Genomic DNA, 18,874 nt, shown 5'->3' with positions numbered 1-18,874 from the left:
TTCTATCTTGGCAATTAATATTTGTCAAGCATTTATTCAGGCCAGGTACTACGCTAAGTATTTTATATGTTCTATCTCTTTAAAAATCTTTCCACTCACCCTCAATCAGATATTACTGGGATCTCTATTTTTCAGATGATCAACTAAAAGTTAGAGAGGGTCAGTGATTGCCAAAGGTTACAGAGTAAAGAGCAGCTAGAGATATTAACCCAGGCAGTCTGGCCCCAGAGCCTTATTCCTGACTACAGAAGCCCTGGCCATTCTCTTTCTTCTCCTTCATAAAAACCATCCCTAACTTTTTGCTTCGCTGCATAACCACTTCTCCTAAATCTAAGGCAGATAAGAGATTTGTAGATAAGATGGAGACGGAGCTGCTCGCGATCGACCACCCATCAGTTCTGGCAAACGGAATGCATTGACTTCTCTGACTGAAATCACAGAACCCACACAGCCAAAACAGTAAAAGTTGTTTCTCTGGGGCAGATGGTTATGAGAAAGTGTAATCCTAAGACTTCATCTGATCAACTCAATAATTGCTCCTCGCACAATACTTCTACTGGTTCGCGACGGGGTTTTATTTGGCAGGCTGTCCATAAAGCAATTACTGAATCCATATCAGCATTGTCCTCGGGAAAGTAGATGAAAAGGCAATTTGTACTGCTCCCAGATACTGCAAAACAAACGCACTCTAAAACTGCGGCTGAATAACTATTCTTGCTTTGCTCCAGGCTCACTTTCAACTAATTATACTGTCACAATAGGATCAGTATTAGAAAGCATTCCAAAGCCACACAGGACCTTCCCGCTGCCAATACGTCCTCTTTCACTTAATAACTGACTCAGATAAAACAACTTACTCGGATCCAGCATCGGCATCTTGTTCCTGCAGGTCTCGGAGAAGAGCTTTCACTTTCTCTTGATTCTCGGAAGTCATATGCAGAGTCTGGAGGGGCACTTTGGCTTCGGGCTTCCATTTGGGGCGCGCCTCTCCTTTTCTTGTGCCGCCGTTGCTGGGTCTGCAAAGGACACATTTACTGTGACCAGGAGGTCACTCTCCTCACAGTCCTCAAACAGATGCAACATGGACTGGACTGTCAAGTGTCTTCTAAAATATGACCGTGACTGAAGGATTTCCCCTTTTCTACAGTATCTACTAGACTCCATTATCTTGCAACTGCTGGGAAAAAATAACCTTATGAGGTCCTTAATCACTAAATCTGGCTTCATTAACTCAAAAATCCTCTGGAAAAAGTAATGCCATGACGACTCATGCTGCAATGGAGAATAAAGACTTTCAAGAGTAAGACGTTACACACAAAGTATTTATTTCATTCTGTTTTAGGTACCAATCCGAAAACAATGAAGTCTCATCTTACTTGTGAATACTACGCCTTGCTTTTGGAATAAATTAACAACATTATCATTATTTCCTGATTACAAGAATAATAGTAATAAATACATGTTCACTGGAGAAAGGCAGAAAACAGAAATCACTGCAAGTCACATCAATTCTTTTTTATATACATTTTTTAAATGAAAGTATACAGCACATATAACCTTTTATAATTTATAAATAAAATAAAACTGGAATTTCCCTAAGATGAAATATTCTTCTACAACATATTTTAATTTTTTTTTTATTCTTATTTTTGTTATCTTAGAGAGAGAGAGTGCATGTGAGTGGGGGCGAGGCGGGCAGAAGGAGAGAGTGAGAGTGTGAGAGAGAGAGAGAGTGAGAGATAGAAAGAAAGAGAATCTCTAGCAGGCTTCATGCTCAGCGCAGAGCCCACCACAGGGCTCAATTCCATGACTCTGGGATCATGACCTGAGCTGAAGTCAAGAGTTGGCCGCTCAAACAACTGAGCCATCCAGGCATCCCACCTATATCCCTTTCTAACTAATATTTAGTTGGGAGTTATTCCCAGAAAAGGGAGAGAAAGAGTAGCTAATCTCTAAAGAGATTTCTTTAGAATCCATCTCTAAAAATTCCAGTAGATGGCTTGCAGTGCCGTTGGAAGACAAGGCGGATTCTATACCTATGCAGCAGAACATGCAATAGTAAAATCTTTACTTTCAGTAAATATTCATTAGAATGATCAGAATTTATTCATTATTTAAAAGCTGAATATGAAAGAAGCCTGGATAGTCTTCTTCTCTGTCACTGGTCATCACCTGAAGCACCAGTGAAGATTTGGCTGATAGGTCTGGAAAATAGATAATCCATCAACTAAAAAGACAGAGTACCATCAGGCCGAATTTTGGGACTTTCAAACTACAATATGTAAGAAATATTTAAAATAATTTTCACCACTTTTGCTAATTCCAATATTGGCTTTCCTGGTAACATTAGTTTCAATAACACTATTATATTCAATTCATGGCGTCATGTAAGTTGAAATTAACCAGATTTCAACCTCCCTCCCCAAAGAACTGTTACTTGCCATCATGCCTTTAGAAAAGATTACAAAGTGGGGGCCTTCAAGGTTTTAAAACAAGCGGAGGGCCACCTGGGTGGCTTGGTTGGTTAAGCATCAGACTCTTGGTTTCAGTTCAGGTCATGACTTCATGGTTCATGAGTTTGAGTCCCACGTGGGGCTGCACTGAGAGGGTGGAGCCTGCTGGGGATTCTCTCTCTCCCTCCCTCTCTGCCTCTCTCGTGAGCTCTCTCTCTCTCTCTCAAAATAAATAAACTTAAAAATTTTTTTATTTAAAAAAAACCACAAGAGTGTAAGTCTCACAGATTAGAAATCGATATCTTCTCTATATCTGAACGTGAGAAACGCATAACGACCTGGACATGCGCCTCGATTCACTGAAGATACAAAAGTCATCGCCGTCATCCCAAATTCTACTCGAGGCCTTTCTATTGCCAGCACTGCCGCCACCACTGCTGCCACCGCCGTGAGATTTACTAGTGTGACTCCTGCCTCCTCTTCCTCCTCTGGAAGACCCTTTTCCACCTCCTTTGCCTGGCTTGCCTTTTCTTCTTACTGAAGAACTCATTTTCACCTGCAAGAGAAAAAAGTAACACAGACACCATAAAACCAGACAAATAAAATAATCCTTGGTCAAAGTTATAGACATAACCCCTTATAAGGAAATAAGGAAATGCACATTTTAAAAAGGGCCAGTCTAGGGGAAACATAGGTAAATTGTTCTACAAAAGCTTTACAAGTACATCCCTCTGAGGATTAATACTTTCTTAGTGACTTTTTCTGACACAGATTTCTTAACCATGGATGTGCATCAAAACACATATCCTTAAAGCCTCAATCCTATATTCTGATTTGGTTAGATTTGGTATAGGGTTTAAAAAACTCTAGTTGAGAGAGGCACCTGGGTGGCTCAGTCAGTTAAGGGTCCAACTCTTGATTTCAGCTCAGGTCATGATCTCATGGTTCGTGAGACTGAGTGTCTTCTTGGACGGAGCCTGCTTGGATTCTCTGTCCCTCCCCACACATGCACATGCCTGCTGTTTCTCTCTCTCTCAAAATAAACAAACATTTTAAAAAATATTTAAAAAATCGCTCTAGTTGAGATGTTTTTCATGTATTTAATATGTGATTTGATAAAAAAATTTTACTTTATATATACACGTTCAGAGACACAGACCTGGCTCAGAGATTTTGCCTGAGTAAAGCATAGGGCCTTTGTATGTAGGTGAAGTTGTTAATCAGCTTACAATAGAATATTATAACTATAAGATGTTTTATGTAAGCCTCATGGAAACTACAAAGCAAAAATCTATAGCAGATACACAAAAGAGAAAGGAATCAAAGCATACCACTACAGGAAAATCATCAAATCACAAAGACAGCAAGAGAGAAAGAAAGGAGCAAAGGATCTATAAAACACCCAGGAAACAATGAACAAAATGTCAATTATTAAGCCCTTACCTCTCGATAATTACTTTAGATGTAAATAGATTAACTTCTCTAGTCAAAAGACACAGAGTAGCTGACTAGATGATAAAACAAGACCCAGTTATACGCTGCCGACAACAGGATTGCTTCGGCTTTGAGGACACATACAGACTGAAAGTGGAGGACTGGTAAAAGTTATTCCATGCAAACAGAAACCAAAAGAACAGGGGCAGCTCTTCTTTCGTTGGGCAAAATTTACCTTAAAGCAGAAACTGTAACTAGGGACAAAGATGGTCATTATATAAAGATAAAGGAATTAATTCATCAAGAGGACCTAACAGTTGTAAATATTTATGCACTTAACATATATAATACATAAAGCAAAACAGAATTTACAGACCAAAAAGAAAGTAAAAATGAAAATATGATACATGAAAATGAATATAGCCAAAACTAGATTCAAGACATCTTCTTAGATTTACACATTCCTGTAATAAGAGAAAATGGTTCTCACTCAAGAAGTAATAAGCTGCATTACGAAGAGTAAAATACGTAGTAATAAACTTAATGAAGGAGGTGAAGGAACTGCGTGTTGAAAAGGATAAGACATTGATGAAAGAAATGGAAGAAAATACGTACAAATGGGAAGCTAGTCCATGCTCACAGGTCAGAAGTGATACTGTTAGAATGTCCACAATGCCCAAAGTAATCTCCAGTTTAAAACAATCTCTATCAAAATTTCAATGGCATTTTTCACAGAAAAGAGCAAACAGTCCTAAAATTTGCATGAAGTCACAAAAGACCCTGAAGAGCCAAAGCAATCTAGAGAAGGAAGAACAAAGCTGGAGGCATCACACTCTGATTTCAAACGATATTAAAAAGCTGCGGTAAGCAGTACGGTGTTGGCATAAAAACAGACACCTGGATGAATAGAATGGAACAGAGACTTCAGAAAAAACCCACACATACATGGTCAATTAACTCACAACAAAGGAGCCAAGAATATAATTAAAATAAAAATTTTTTAATGTTTATTTTTGAGAGAGAGAGAGAGAGACAGAACACAAGCTGAGGAGGGAGAGGGAGATACAGAATTCGAAGCAGGCTCCAGGCTCTGAGCTGTCAGCACAGATCCAAACGTGGGGCTCGAACTCATGAACTGTGAGATAATGACCTGAGCTGAAGTTGGACGCTTACTGACTGAGCTACCCAGGTGCCCCTATAATATACAAGGAGAGAAGTCTCTTCAATAAATGGTGTTGGGAAAACTGGACAGCCACGTGTGAAAGAATGAAATTCAACTACTATCTTATACCACATACAAAAATGAACTCAAAATGGATTACAGACTTGAATGTAAGACTTGAAGCCACATAACTCCTAGAAGAAAACATAGGCAGTAAGCTCCTTGGAATCAGTGTTGGTGATGTCTTTTGACTCTGACTCCAGAATCAAAGGCAACACAAGCAAAAATAAACAAGTAAAACTAAACTAAAAAGTTTCTGCAAAGCAAAGGAAAAATCAACAAAATGAAAACACAAGCTACTGAGTGGGAGAAAATATTTGCAAAGCATATATCTGATAAGGGGCTAATATCTAAAATATATAAGGAGTTCATACAATTTAATAACAAAAAAAAAAAACCAGTCCAATTAAAATTGGCAGAGGCTCTGACTAGACATTTTTTCCAAAGAGAACATACAGATGGCCTCCACTAATTATCAGGGAAATATAAACCAAAACCACAATCAAATATCAGCTCAGACTTCTTAGAATGGCTACTATAAAAAAAAAGACAAGAAACAACAAGTGTTGGCAAGGATGTGGAGAAAAGGGAACTCTTGTGTACTGTTGGTAGGAATGTAAATTGGTGCGGCCACTATGAAAAACAGTCTGAAGGTTCTTCAAAAAATTAAAAATAGAATCATACAGGGGCACTTGGGGGGCTCAGTCAGTTAAGCATCCAACTTCAGCTCAGGTCATGATCTCATAATTTGTGAGTTCAAGCTCTATGTTGCGCTCTGTACTGACAGCTCGGAGCCTGGAGCCTGCTTCAGATTCTGGGTCTCCTCTCTCTCTGCCCATCCCCTGCTCATGCTCTGTCTCTCTTGGTCTCTCAATAATAAATAAAAACATTAAAAAAAATAGAATCATACATACAACCCAATACATATCCATACAATCCAATCATTTTACTTTAGGTATTTATCCAAAAAATGAAAACACTGATTCAAAAAGATACATATAGCATGTTCACTGCAGCATTATTTACAATAGCCAAGATACAGAAACAATCTAGTTGTCCACTGTGGATGGATATAGAAATGTGATATACACACACACACATGAACAATGGAACACTATTCACTCATAAAAGAGAATGAAATCCTGTTATTTGCAGCAACAAGGATGGACAATAAGGGCATTTTGCTAAATTAGTCAGAGAGAGAAAGACAAATATTGTATAACCTCACTTATATGTGGAATTTAAAAACAAAAACAACCAAGCTTATAGATACAGAGAACAGACTGGTGGTCACCAGAAGTCGAGGGTGGAGAGTAGGTAAAATGGGTGAAGGGGGTCAAAAGGTACAAACTTCCAGTTATAAAATAAGTAAATCATGGAGATGTGATATACAGCACTGTGACTATAGTTAATAATACTAAATTGCATACTTGAAAGTTGCTAAGATAGTAAATTTTAGAAGTCCTCATTATAAGAAAAAAATTTTTCTTTTGGTAATTACATATGGTAATGGATGCTAACCAGACTTACTGTGATGACTGTTTCACAATATATCCAAATATCGAATCGTTATGTTGTATACCCAAAACTAATATAATGTTATATGTCAATTATACCTCAATTTAAAAAATGATCCAACTACATACTATTTATCACTTTAAATTCAAAGATACAAACAAATGCAAAGTGAATGGATGGAAAAAGATAAATTATGCAAAAAGCAACCACAAGAAAGCTGGAGTGGCTCTGCTAATATCAGACACAACAGACTTTAAAACCAAAAAATTTTACTAGAAAAAGGACATTTCATTATGATAAAGGGGTGGGTCCATCAGTAAAACATAACAATGATAAATATATATGCAGCTAATAACAGAGCACCAAAGTACATGAAGCAACCACTGACAGAAATGGAGAGAGAGGGGGGCACTTCAGTAATACAGGAGACTTGAATACCCCCCTTTCAACAATGGTGTTAGAACAATGAGATAGAAGATCAACAAGGAAACAGAAGACTTGAAACCCAGCATTAACCAACTAGACCTAAGAGACATCTGTAAATCCTCTACTCAACACGATAAACATTTTTCTCATATGCACAGAGAAAATTTTCCAGGATACACCATAGGTTATAACCTAGGTTATAAAACAAACCTCAATAAGTTAAAATAGATATAATACAAAATATGTTTTGCAACCACAGTGAAATGAAATTAGAACTTGTTAGGATGAGCACTCGGTGTTCTATGGAAACCAACTTGACAATAAACTATATTAAAAAAAGAAATGAAATTAGAAAAAAAAAGTGGGAAAAAATTTGGGAAACTCAGTCAATGTAGAAATTAATCTTGGCCTTTTGATATTCCTTTCTTCAAAATCCTTCATAATCATACATTTTTATAGTGTTTATCTTCTGTTTATCTCCCCTTTCCTCCTCTCAAAAAGCTCTTTGAATGCAAAGGATTATGTCTCTTTTTAAAGTACCTCTAGTACAGAGTAGGGTGTATATAGGAATTCATGACTGAAGACCAAATAAATGACTGATAAGAGAATGGAGATTCATTCATTCCACAGACATTTATTGAGCACTTATTATGTGCCAGTTCCTAGGGATATAACAGCAAAGAAGACAAAATTCCTCATGAAGCTCACCTTCCAGAGGGTAAGACAGACAAAAACCAAATAAATAGAAAATATCAGTTAAGTGCTATAAAGGAAAAAAAAAAACCCTGAGACTGTTATTTAAAAAAATTTTTTAAACATTTATTCACTTTTGAGAGACAGAGTGAGAGCAGGGGAAGGGGAGAGAGAGACACACACAGAATTTAAAGCAGGCTCCAGGCTCTGAGCTGTCAGCACAGAGCCCGATGTGGGGCTTGAACTCACAGACTGAGGTCATGACATGAGTCGAAGTCAGACGCTTAACGGACTGATCTGTCCAGATGCCCCTTGGGACTGTTATTTTAAATAGAGTAGTCAGGAGAGAACTCTCTGAGATCATATTTGAGCAGGCAGCTGAACAAACTGAGAGAACGAGCCATGAAATATTTGTGAAAAGAATATTCTAAGGGGAAGGTCCAAGACCAGAACGGTTTTAATACACCGAGCTGGACAAAGGGTCAGAAGTCTGATGGGTCTGTACTGAATTGAGGAGCAGAAATGAGGTCGGAGAGCAGTGACGGGCCAAGAAAAAGCTGGACCCGGGGAGCACAAGGAAGGAGGCAAAAGAGGACAGATTGTAACCGCACGAGGACCTGCAGGCCACAGAGCAAAAGCTGCGGAGCCATGGTAACGATCTAGGTGTTCAGGTTTTAATTTAAGTTGCAGTTACTGCCAATTTAGGTAATCCTTGGCCTTTGTGTGTTATATGTCACAACCTGGCGATCTCTGCTCTAAACAACAGAATAAATTTTCTAAGAGCGAGCCCAGTTTCTGAACTTTTCAGTGACTCATGTATGTACATAAACTCTGTGATCCCATTTCATAGTGCAGCATACAGAAAAACTCTGTATAAATGAATTGCTTTCTATTTTCACGTTATTAGCACTATCCTGGTCCCATTACATGCCTATTAACCTCATACATTTGCATTAGTCTTTGAAGGAAAAAAATATGTAAATATGTACGTGTAATACAAGAATTTCTAAAGCAGGACTTACAATTATTGAAAAAGTTTGAAAGAGTGTATCATGTGAATTCTGACTTATCTCCATGCCAAGAATTCTGTTTAGATAGGAAAAAAGAAACTCGTTTTGATCTCAGTAGAGAAATAGATTGCTTTGGGTTTTATGTAGCTTTAGACTTCATTTATTTTTTTAAGGTTTATTTATTTTTGAAAGAGAGAGAGTGAGACAGAGAACCCGAAGTAGGCGCCCCGCTGCCAGTGTGAAGCCCCATGTGGGGTTCAGTCCCGCAAACCGTGAGATCACGATCTGAGCCGAAGTCAGATGCTCAACCAACTGAGCCACCCAGGCGCCCCTGTAGCTTTAGACTTTAAAAGGCTAGAGTTTTTTTTCTGTTTAAGAAATTCTAAATATGACAGGAAGTCACTAAAGAGCCGAGGTGAAAGACTGACTTGGGTTTTCAGACAACTACTAGCTGCTATGTGAACAGACCGTAGAGGGGTGAGGAGACGCCAGGACAACCAGGAAACTACTGCACTTGTTCGGGCCAAACAAATACAGAAAAATACAGTGGGTCGGTCTAGGGTGGGAGCAGGAGAGTTGAAAAGTGGTTACAGATTCTGAATGTGTTATTTTCAATGTTTTATTTAGTTTTGAGAGAGCACAAGCAGGGGCGGGCAGAGAGAGAGGTAGAGGATCTGAAGCAGGCTCTGTGCTGACAGCAGAGAACCTGACATGGGGTTTGAACTTACGAGCCCCGAGATCATGACCTGAGCCAAAATGGGATGCTCCATGAGCTGAGCCACCCAGGTGCCCTGAATGTATTTTAAATGTCGATAAATTATAGGGCAAGTATGAGAAAGAAATGTCTAGAATTACTGTAAGATTTTTCTTTTTTTGGCCTCAGTTAACTAGGTAAATAGTGGTGCCATGTGCTTAGAACTATAATATTGGGAAGGAAAAGATCTAGGGCAGGAAGTGTCACAAGTTCAGACAGGATATGTTACATTCTAGACACCGATTAGATACTCAAATGGAAACATGTTGAAGGTAGGTGAATACACAAGTCTGCATTGCTGGGAAAGGTAAGATGATTTCCTTTAGCCCTCTAAAAATCTTGTAAGGTGAGTACTATTCTCTATATGTCATAGAGGAGGAGACTAGAGCATTGGTAAATTATATGACTTGTTTAATGTCACCTAATGTCTAGAAGCAAAGTCTGGAGCCAGGGTTTGAAACAATCTGTTTGACACCAGAGCCAAAATTCTTTCTGCCATATCTCCTGCTCACCACACACATGACCTTGTATCTTCAATTCAAAGTTTAATGATATAACAGACCCCCTTCGATTTGTGCCTGGGTCTTAATTTATAAAAGTGAAAACAAGGAGAGGTCAATGGCACTGAAAGAAAAGTTTAATGTTATTCACCGTGTGGCCAGAGAGGAGAGAGGCATGGCATGCCACACCAGGCCAGGCCAGGCCACAGGAGGAGACGCCGGAGCCGGTCAGGAGGCACCAAGGAGCCAGGGGAAGGCAGAAGCCACAGCCTTTCTTGGGGTTTCTGCCAGAAAGGCAGGACAGAGTAAATTGTTTAGGATTGGCTAATTAAGATAATTTCAGCAGGTTTTGGGGCTCTGGGTTGATTTAAGGGGAGAGAGGAATTGGCGTGGTGTGTAAAACTCAGATAAAGGAAGTAGGTGGCTTCAGGTTGGTTCGTAGGTCAAGGTGTTAATTATTAGCTCTCTCCAGGAAGGGCAGTTTCTTCCTGACCAGTGAGGGAGAAGTTTTGTGTCAAAATATAATAAAATAACAAAAAAGAATTTTGTGTCAAAATATAATAAAATATGGACAATAGAAAATGATTGATACACTTTTCCAATCGAAATTTTAAAATCTCTTCACTGTTTCCTCTGACTTCAGATCCTCTTAGATAAATATATCATAAGAAGCCCAACTACCTCAAACTCTTCTGTAAAAACGGTGGCACTTACACTCACAAAAATGTAGGACTTATCGGGAGGCCAAAACAAGGAGACAAAATGAATTGTACATCAATAATTACCTACTCTTTCTAAAATTCAGAAAAAGGGAAAGGATATACAAATCACACAGGAAGATGAGCTCTTCAGCTCAAAAACCACCCCCACCAGGTAAATCGGTGTAACAAAACACATTAGGAAAAAAAGCAAGGACAGACTGTCCTCTGACTTTTAAAAAGAGCGGCTAGCCAACCAGATCAAACCACAGCTAGCTCGCCTAAATACCAATCAACACCTTGTCTCATACCACCCCAGAAAATGTCACCTTTACCTGATCTCGGATCTGCTCTCAAAATGTTCAAGGATGACTTGCTGGCTGTATCCAAGATGACTCTGCCCACATGTTTTGAAAGGAATGGGACTTGGGTTCTATAATCTACATGGATCGATTTCACTATTCTGTTCCATTTAGCCTGGGAAGATTCCAACTCTCTTTAGACACAGGGCCCTAAGTTTGGCTCAAAGGGTATCCTTCGTTTCCCACCCCAAAAAGGCCCCCAGAAACAACCACCCGCGGTGCAGCGAAAACTGGTCACACACCATTCCCCTCCCAGGCAAATCTCTGATTGACCGGCTCCACGCTGACACCTACACCTGGTACCTTGCTTCCAGCATACACCGTCTCCAAAGAGCCACTCAGTTTGAGATGGTGACAGAGACAGGATGCAATGCACCCCCTTACCCGTCTTTGAGCTGAATTGAGCTCCCCCTCCTCTTGCCTGGGCGTGGGCGAACCGGAATCCTGCTGGTCCAGACTCACCGGCCCCAGCTAGCCAGGCAGGATCCCACCGGGCGGGATGCCCCTCAGACCCTGACCACCCCTGGAGAGGGAGGCGGTAGCGGGATCCGCACAGGGACGACCGGGGCGGCGCGCAGACCACGCACACGGGCACACATCCCTTGCCCGCGGAAGGGGCGGCCGTGGCGGGACGGCAGCCCTGCTTCCCGGGGAGGCTGTCAGCAGGGAGCGCCCAGAGTCGAGGGGTGCCCCCAGGGCGTCGCCACCGGCCGCGATCTCACCTGGAGCTGCCCCGCCGCGGCCCTGCTGCAGCAGCACAGCCTGCTGCCTCCCGATTGGCTCAGCCTCGGCCTCTCGCCTATTCGCTTCCGGGTGAGAGGTGCCTGGTCGCCTCGGCAACCGAGTCGCGCTCCGCGCTGGTCAGTTCTTCCAGGCCGTAGAGCTGGCGGCCCAGGAGGAATCGCCGAGTCTAGAAAATCTCAGCAACACGCCTCTGTCAAGTGAGTGCCCCTCCTCCCAACGCTGCGAGCGGGGAAGGGCACCTTTAAGTAGAACTCGCGGGAAGCCAGAGTGTGGCCGCTGGCAGCTCCGGTCGTCCCGCACAGCGGGCGGTGTGGGGGCGCAGAGACCCCCTGGTCTGGAAATCAGACGCCTCGATTCTAGCTCTGATTCGGCCATTGATTTGCTGTTGTGATATCTTAGGCAAGTGCCATCCTCTCTGGGTTTGTTGCCTCCGTGATCCCAGACGGTCTTCATCTCTTTGGTTCCCTCCAGCTCCAACATTGCCAAGTTCCGAATGTGGGGAACCATTTAAGGACATTTGAAAACAGTTCTGTTTTTTTTTGGATGATCACGTTAAGTGCTCTGTTAATAAACATTTAGCGACTGCTTTCCAAATGCCATTCATTCACCAGACCTTGAGTTCCTCCAGCAAGGACTAAGCACTGAACTAGTCACTAGAGAACAAAGATTTGACTAATCCCTGATCCCTGACCTAAATGAGCTGGGTATTGTGATAGGGGATTCCACCACAGAAGCGTTATCTTAATAGGGTTCTAAGGACTATGGTAGGGATCAGCCCAGGGTGCTGTGGAGACTCCCAGATGTGTCTGGGAGTGGAGGGAGGTAAGACGGGTTTTGCTCAGGTAATACTTGTCTTTTTCTTCGTGGCTTTTTTCTGGGATAAATTTTCGACCTAATTTTCCTTCCAATTTACTTTTCATTGTGCCCATTATTCTCTTCAGTCCTTACACTAGTTATGTGATTCATTTCTTAGATTGCTACTTTGTTCTTTTTCATCACCACCTATTCCTATCTCAAGGATACAATACTCTCCATTTCTTTCTGAGGATGTGACAGTGTTTTAAAGTCTTCTGCCTATTGTCTTATATTTCCTCAAAGGGGATGAATCTCTGGTATTTCTCAATTGGCACTTAAATTAATTAAAACAATTTTAAATGTTTATTCATTTTCAAGAGGAGAGAGAGAGAGAAAGAGAGAGAGAGAGAGAAAGTGGAGGAGGGGCAGAGAGAGAGGTGGACAAAGAATCTGAAGCAGGCTCCAGGCTCTGAGCTGTCAGCACAGAGCCTATGCAGGGCTTCGAACTCTAGAACTGTGAGATCAAGACCTGAGCCAAAGTCAGATCCTTAACTGACTGAGCCACCCAGGTGCCCCCTAAATTAATTTTTAAATTAAAAATGTTGGTCTGTTGCCCTGCCCACAGAAATTCTGATTCAGTAGAAAAGGAACTTGCAAGCATCCCAGGTGATTCTGATGCAGAGTAACATTCTGGTAGACTTCTATTGTCCTAGAAATTAAAATTTACTTATCTTCTCTCTCTCTATGTTTTCTTTGGTATTGGAAAAAAAATAATTTCTACCTGTTGGTCCAGTAAATATCCCTTTGCTTTGAGGTATAGCTTCCCCTCAGCAAGTGGTTTTCTTTCTTTTATTTTCTTTTGACCTGGTCTCCACTCCAATCTCATTTTGTTTAGACACCTTCAAACCTACCTCTCCCCACTACCATTTACTATATTTCTTTATTTTCTCTTCTCTCCTTCTGCCAATTCCTCACTCCATTTTACCTCTGTGAGGGCATCAATAGGTCACATAGGCTGCCCAAGAGAAATACAAGCATATAACCATGCAAAAGCTTATACATGGATGTCCATAGCAATGTTGTTCATAACAGCCCACCTGTCCACCAGTTGATGAATAGATAAACAAACTGTTCTTTCTGTACACTGGACTATTATTTGGCGGTGAAGAGGGATGGAGTACAGACAGCTACATGCTACAACATGGGTGAACCTTGAAAACATGCTACATAAAACAAGTCAATCACAAAAGACCACATATTATTTGACTCCATTTAAGTGAACTGTCCAGAATAGGCAAATCCATAGAGACAGAAAGTAGCTCAGTGGCTGCCAGGGGTTGGGGCCAGGGCTGGGGTGAGGTGGAGATAGCGGTAGGGAAGTGGAGGGAGTCAAATTTGAGGGAATGGAGACTAACTGCTAACATAGTCTAAAATTGGGTTGTGGTGATGGTTGCATGGCTCTGAATATGCTTAAAAAACATCAAATTGTATACTTTTACAGGGTAAGTTTTCTGGTATGTGAATTATATGTTATAAAGCTATTATAATAAACATGTAAATAAAAGTAGATCATTTAGACAAAGTTATTTATTTCCCCAAGACCCTGCACTAGACAATGGACATGCCAAGTGATCACGAAATGCTTGTGATCATATGAAGTGAGTGTTTGGTTAGCTCTTAAAGCACATTTGTTATAAGTCTTCTGCCATAAAAATATTTAAGTTTATGTGACTTTTCTTAAATCTTTTAAAACAGCTGCAGAGGTGTATAAGATAAACTTTATATTTCCAAATGGAGACAAATATGGTAAGCATACATTTCAATTACTTTTCTACCTTGACTAAAATTAAATAGCTTAAGAGTAACATCATGAGAGTATAAAGTTTGTAAAACTACTATTGGGATATTAACTCCATTAAATAAAAACAACATAGAAATACAAATAGATGGACAGATTTTAAATTTAAACTCTAATGTTAAGTCTGGACAGTATGCCTTGGAAACTTACATACAGGATCTATTAGTCTTCCTGACTGGTTTGTTTCAATGGTTACAAGACCTCCTAAGGGGTGCCTCACTGTCTCAGTCAGAAGAGCATATGACTCTTGATCTCAAGTCCCATGAGTTTGAGTCCCATGATGGGTGTAGAGATTACTTAAATAAACTTAAAAAAAAAAAAAAGCAGGATCTTCCAAGTCTGTAGATTTCCTCATCTCTGGTCTTATTTGCTTCAATGCTTGAAACAAAGAGACCCACAGGGTGCAGTTGTGATTAGTCCTGCACATAAATACTTTATTACCTAGTCAAATAAGGTTCCCATTCATAATGGATTACAATATATTTCTCTCTTGTTTAGATGGTGACTGTACAAGAACATCTTCTGGAATCTTTGAGAGAAATGGAATAGGCGTTCATACCACTCCGAATGGGATTGTCTACACAGGAAGCTGGAAAGATGACAAGGTATCATTGCTGTTTTCAATACCGACAATGGATAAGTAAGCCTATTGGTTAAATGATTCCTGACATTTTACCATTAATCAAAAGCACATGTGAGTAGACTATACAGTACAAATAAGGATATGAACAGAGGAGTAATATTAAACCCACACAGTGTTTATTATCTTTTTTTAAATGTTTTTATTTATTTTTGATACAGAAGAGACAAAGCATGAGAGGGGGAGGGTCAGAGAGAAAAGGAGACACAGAATCTGAAACAGGCTCAAGGCTCTGAGCTAGCTGTCAGCACAGAGCCTGACGTGGGGCTCGAACCCACGAATGTGAGATCTGACCTGAGCCGAAGTCGGAGGCTTAACCGACTGAGCCACCCAGACACCCCTATTATCTTTTTTAAAAAGTCTTATTTACTTAAGTAATCTCTACAGCCAGTCTGGGGCTGGAACTCACAATCTCCCCACCTCCATCAAGAGTCACATGCTCCTCCCACCTAGCCCGCAAGGCACCCTAGCATCTTTCTTACCCTCTTATCTCCTATTCACTGAGTGAAGCTAAACTCACTACATAATTTTCTCATTTAGTCCTCACAGCAGCTGCATGAGGTAGGTACCATTAATGTTCCTGTTTTATAAATGAAGTCAGGCTCAGGTTTGTTGTCCAGTGAGTGATGGAACCAGATGTGTACCCAGGTCTGCTTGAATACAAATTTTCATTCCTAACAACTTCTTTGTACTGTTTCCTGGGCTAACTAAACTGGTTGTCCTTTGAGATTTTTGATATATTCAAGATATCTTGAGGACCCCATTTTCACCATCAGTGACCCCCAGATGTTCAAATGCCCCAGGTCAGGAACATTTGACTCGGTGGGCTACAGAGAGAGATATGTTTGAAGGACAATGATAAATGGCAACTGTTGTCTAATTTTTGTGGAAATGGTGATACAATAATAGGTTAAATAATAACTAAGTGGATGATAGACATATATGTACATTTTTGACGTGTTCTAGGGAAACCGAATGTTAGTTACTGAGATCATTTCCTTTGTTACAAACAGATGAATGGTTTTGGAAGACTTGAGCATTTTTCAGGAGCAGTATATGAAGGACACTTCAAGGACAATATGTTTCATGGATTGGGAACTTACACATTCCCAACTGGGGCAAAGTATACTGGAAACTTCAATGAAAATAGGTAAGCTTACAATAAAAAGTCATTGTAGTTCTAAAAGGTTCTTTTCAGGCATGTTTCCTTAATTATTATATTTAGTCAATGCTAAATATTTTTTGTAATATATTTCATTAAAATATATTTATTAAGAATTGTTGGGTCATTTTGGGGGGTAGAATGTTACAAGAGAGGCTAAGAGCATCATGAGCTCCAAAAGTAAATCCCATTCTTGGTGATAATCTATTAGACTTTCCATTTATTTCCTCTTAATTCTCCTATTCCTAAAGAACTTTTTGCAGTCAGCTTGGCAAGGGAAAGCTTGTCACAATTATTGAGAAAATTTAGGCCAAAAATTACTTTCACCTAAATGGGCTGATAAACTTTTTAAAAAGCAGTCTTGGAAATAATTTCATAATTGTTTATTGCCTTTTGACCTCATATTTGTGTATTTGTACTGAGCTAGTTTTTAAAATGTAAGCAAAATTAGTTTTCGAATTGTAGAAATGTACCCACTATTGTCCTTTCTGAGCTCATGCTTATAGGAAAACTACAAGTGAAATGAAACATGAGCAGATTTATAAGCTTGACCTTCACATTGAACACCATGGCGTGTCATCCAGAGGCTCATGTTCATTTATAAATACCCCTTTATTTATTTCCATAATTGAAATTTCTAATTATCATAAAATTGTTGATATAAATACATTTTGAGGCGGGCAGAAAAGTGTTCATTTATTTTGACTCCAACTCTGTGATAATAGCACAGACTTTTTCACTGAGGTTAATAAAGGGGAAAAAATCAGGGCGTCTGGGTAGCTTGGTTGGTTAAGCAGCCAACTTTGGCTCAGGTCATGATCTCGTGGTTCATGGGTTCAAGCCCCGCATCGGGCTCTGTGCTGACAGCTAGCTCAGAGCCTGGAGGATGTGTTCAGATTCTCTTTCTCTCTCTGATCCTCCCCTGCTCACACTATCCCTCTCTGTCTCTCAAAAATAAATAAAAACATTAAAAATTTTTTTAAATAAAGGGGAAAATATCTAACTCACAAAACAAAGGTCTGTTCACGTCTGTAAAGTACATTTTCACCACTCCCAAGAGTCCAAGAAAACACTCACATAGAGCACAGCACCTCAAACTTAGTTGATGGTCACTACATATTTGTTGAAGAAATAAATGAACTAATATGAACTTTTCATTTTTTAACTGATTGTTTTGGTTTTATGTAAATTTAGTGTATGTGATCCTAAAATCTTGGCTTTACACCAAAATTTGTATCGTGGCAATTTTTTTTGGAATAGTAATGGTCTTGGTAGGACATGAAAGCAGGATACAGAATTTTATTTTATTTATTTAGGATGCTGAGTTTTATTATATTTATTCATTTTTTTAAATGTTCATTTTTGTGAGAGAGTGAGGCAGTATGAGCAAGAGAGGGGGAGAGAGAGGGAGACACAGAATCCAAATCAGGCTCCAGGCTCTGAGCTGCCAGCACAGAGCCCACGTGGGGCTCGAACCCACAAACCATGAGATCGTGACCTGAGCCGAAGTCCGATGCCTAACCAACTTAGCCACCCAGGTGACCCTAGGATGTTGAATTTTAAATCAAAGTTTGAAAGTAGAAAGATACAATTCTTCAGGCATAGGGTATAATATGCCAGACAATCTTATATCCGAACTGTAAATTCTTGGTCTTGATTAATGAACAAACTTACTTTTCACTACTGCAGGGTGGAAGGTGAAGGACAATACACCGATGTCCAAGGACTGGAATGGTGTGGTAACTTCCACTTCACTGCTGCTCCAGGCCTGAGACTAAAGCTCCACATGTAGGATATCCTGCCGCAAAGTTTAAATGTGGTAACAGAAGCTTTTAGTTGTAAAGAAAACACTGAAATCTGTCAACTGATACAACTTCATATACTACTGCTAGATCATAACTTTGCCAATAAAACCATCACTTACACCTTTTTGAACTTGATTTTCATGATCTTATAATTAGTGTAAAATAAATTAGGTGATTCCTTTTAATAAACGCAGCAGAACTATCTAAATCTCGGCAAAGTCAATTTCCAGTTCTGTGCCTTTAAAAAGCATTTGTGGGGGCGCCCAGGTGGCTAAGTTAGTTGAGTGTTCAACTTCAGCTCAGGTCATGATCTCATGGTTTATGAGTTTGAGCCCCACATCTACCCCCTGCTGTCAGCACAGAGCCTGCTTTGGATCCTTTGTCCCCTCCTCTCTCTCTGCCCCTCCCCTGTTCGCACTCACTCTCTCAAAAATAAACATTAAAAAAAGCATATCCATGTGGTAAAGGAAACTACCAAGAAAATAAAAAGACAATCGCCAGGATAGGAGAAAATATTTACCCATCATATACCTCATACAGGTTTAGATTCCAGAGTATGTAAAGAATTCATATGTAAATATTTGTAAATAAAAACAATTCAATTAAAAATGGGTTGAATAGACTTGTCTTCAAAGAAAATATGCAAATATCTAATACGCAAATGAAAAGATGCTCAACATCATTACTCTCTAGGAAAATGTGAATTAAACCTGCAATAAGATAGCACTTTACAATCACTAGGATGGCTGTATTAAAAACGACAGATAATAACAAAGCTTGGCAATAATAGGGAGAAATTG

The 18,874-nt window shown here is 39.9% G+C and overlaps 2 protein-coding genes across 4 annotated transcripts in view; one reads left to right on the top strand and one right to left on the bottom strand.

Annotated features, from left to right (window-relative positions):
• The window catches only part of DHX57 (DExH-box helicase 57), a 54,812-nt gene extending 42,965 nt beyond the window's left edge, over positions 1–11,847 (bottom strand). The window contains exons 1-3 of one of the 2 annotated variants that reach the window (XM_029937902.1): positions 11,793–11,847; positions 2,792–3,009; positions 858–1,016 (exon numbers count right to left, since the gene is read on the bottom strand). In XM_029937902.1, the coding sequence (XP_029793762.1) occupies positions 858–1,016; positions 2,792–3,003 (371 nt within the window). In that variant the 5' untranslated portion in view covers positions 3,004–3,009; positions 11,793–11,847. Of the gene's footprint in view, positions 1–857; positions 1,017–2,791; positions 3,010–11,454 lie in introns of both variants that reach the window. The other variant, XM_029937901.1, reaches the window with a different exon arrangement.
• Positions 11,848–11,907: 60 nt separating this feature from the next.
• On the top strand, positions 11,908–18,209 carry MORN2 (MORN repeat containing 2). 2 transcript variants are annotated; one of them, XM_029937903.1, is made up of 5 exons: positions 11,908–12,011; positions 14,365–14,415; positions 14,966–15,072; positions 16,121–16,257; positions 17,959–18,209. In XM_029937903.1, exons 4-5 carry the CDS (start codon positions 16,121–16,123, stop codon positions 18,059–18,061), a joined length of 240 nt encoding a protein of 79 aa, XP_029793763.1. In that variant the 5' UTR covers positions 11,908–12,011; positions 14,365–14,415; positions 14,966–15,072; the 3' UTR covers positions 18,062–18,209. The 2 variants fall into 2 exon arrangements, with proteins under 2 accessions (XP_029793763.1, XP_029793764.1); XM_029937904.1 differs by lacking the exon at positions 11,908–12,011 and adding an exon at positions 12,137–12,213.
• Positions 18,210–18,874: the final 665 nt, after the last annotated feature.

This window comes from Suricata suricatta, chromosome 4, assembly GCF_006229205.1.
Source record: "Suricata suricatta isolate VVHF042 chromosome 4, meerkat_22Aug2017_6uvM2_HiC, whole genome shotgun sequence".
NCBI classification, from domain to species: domain Eukaryota; kingdom Metazoa; phylum Chordata; class Mammalia; order Carnivora; family Herpestidae; genus Suricata; species Suricata suricatta.
Note: the sequence above shows the minus strand (reverse complement) of the source record. Positions and strands in the feature narration are given on the sequence as shown.

Coding starts and splice junctions, on each gene's coding strand:
- MORN2 (XM_029937903.1), top strand. CDS start 16,121: ATGAATGGTTTTGGAAGACTTGAGCATTTTTCAGGAGCAGTATATGAA. Junction 16,258..17,958: donor GGAAACTTCAATGAAAATAG/GTAAGCTTACAA, acceptor TCACTACTGCAG/GGTGGAAGGTGAAGGACAAT.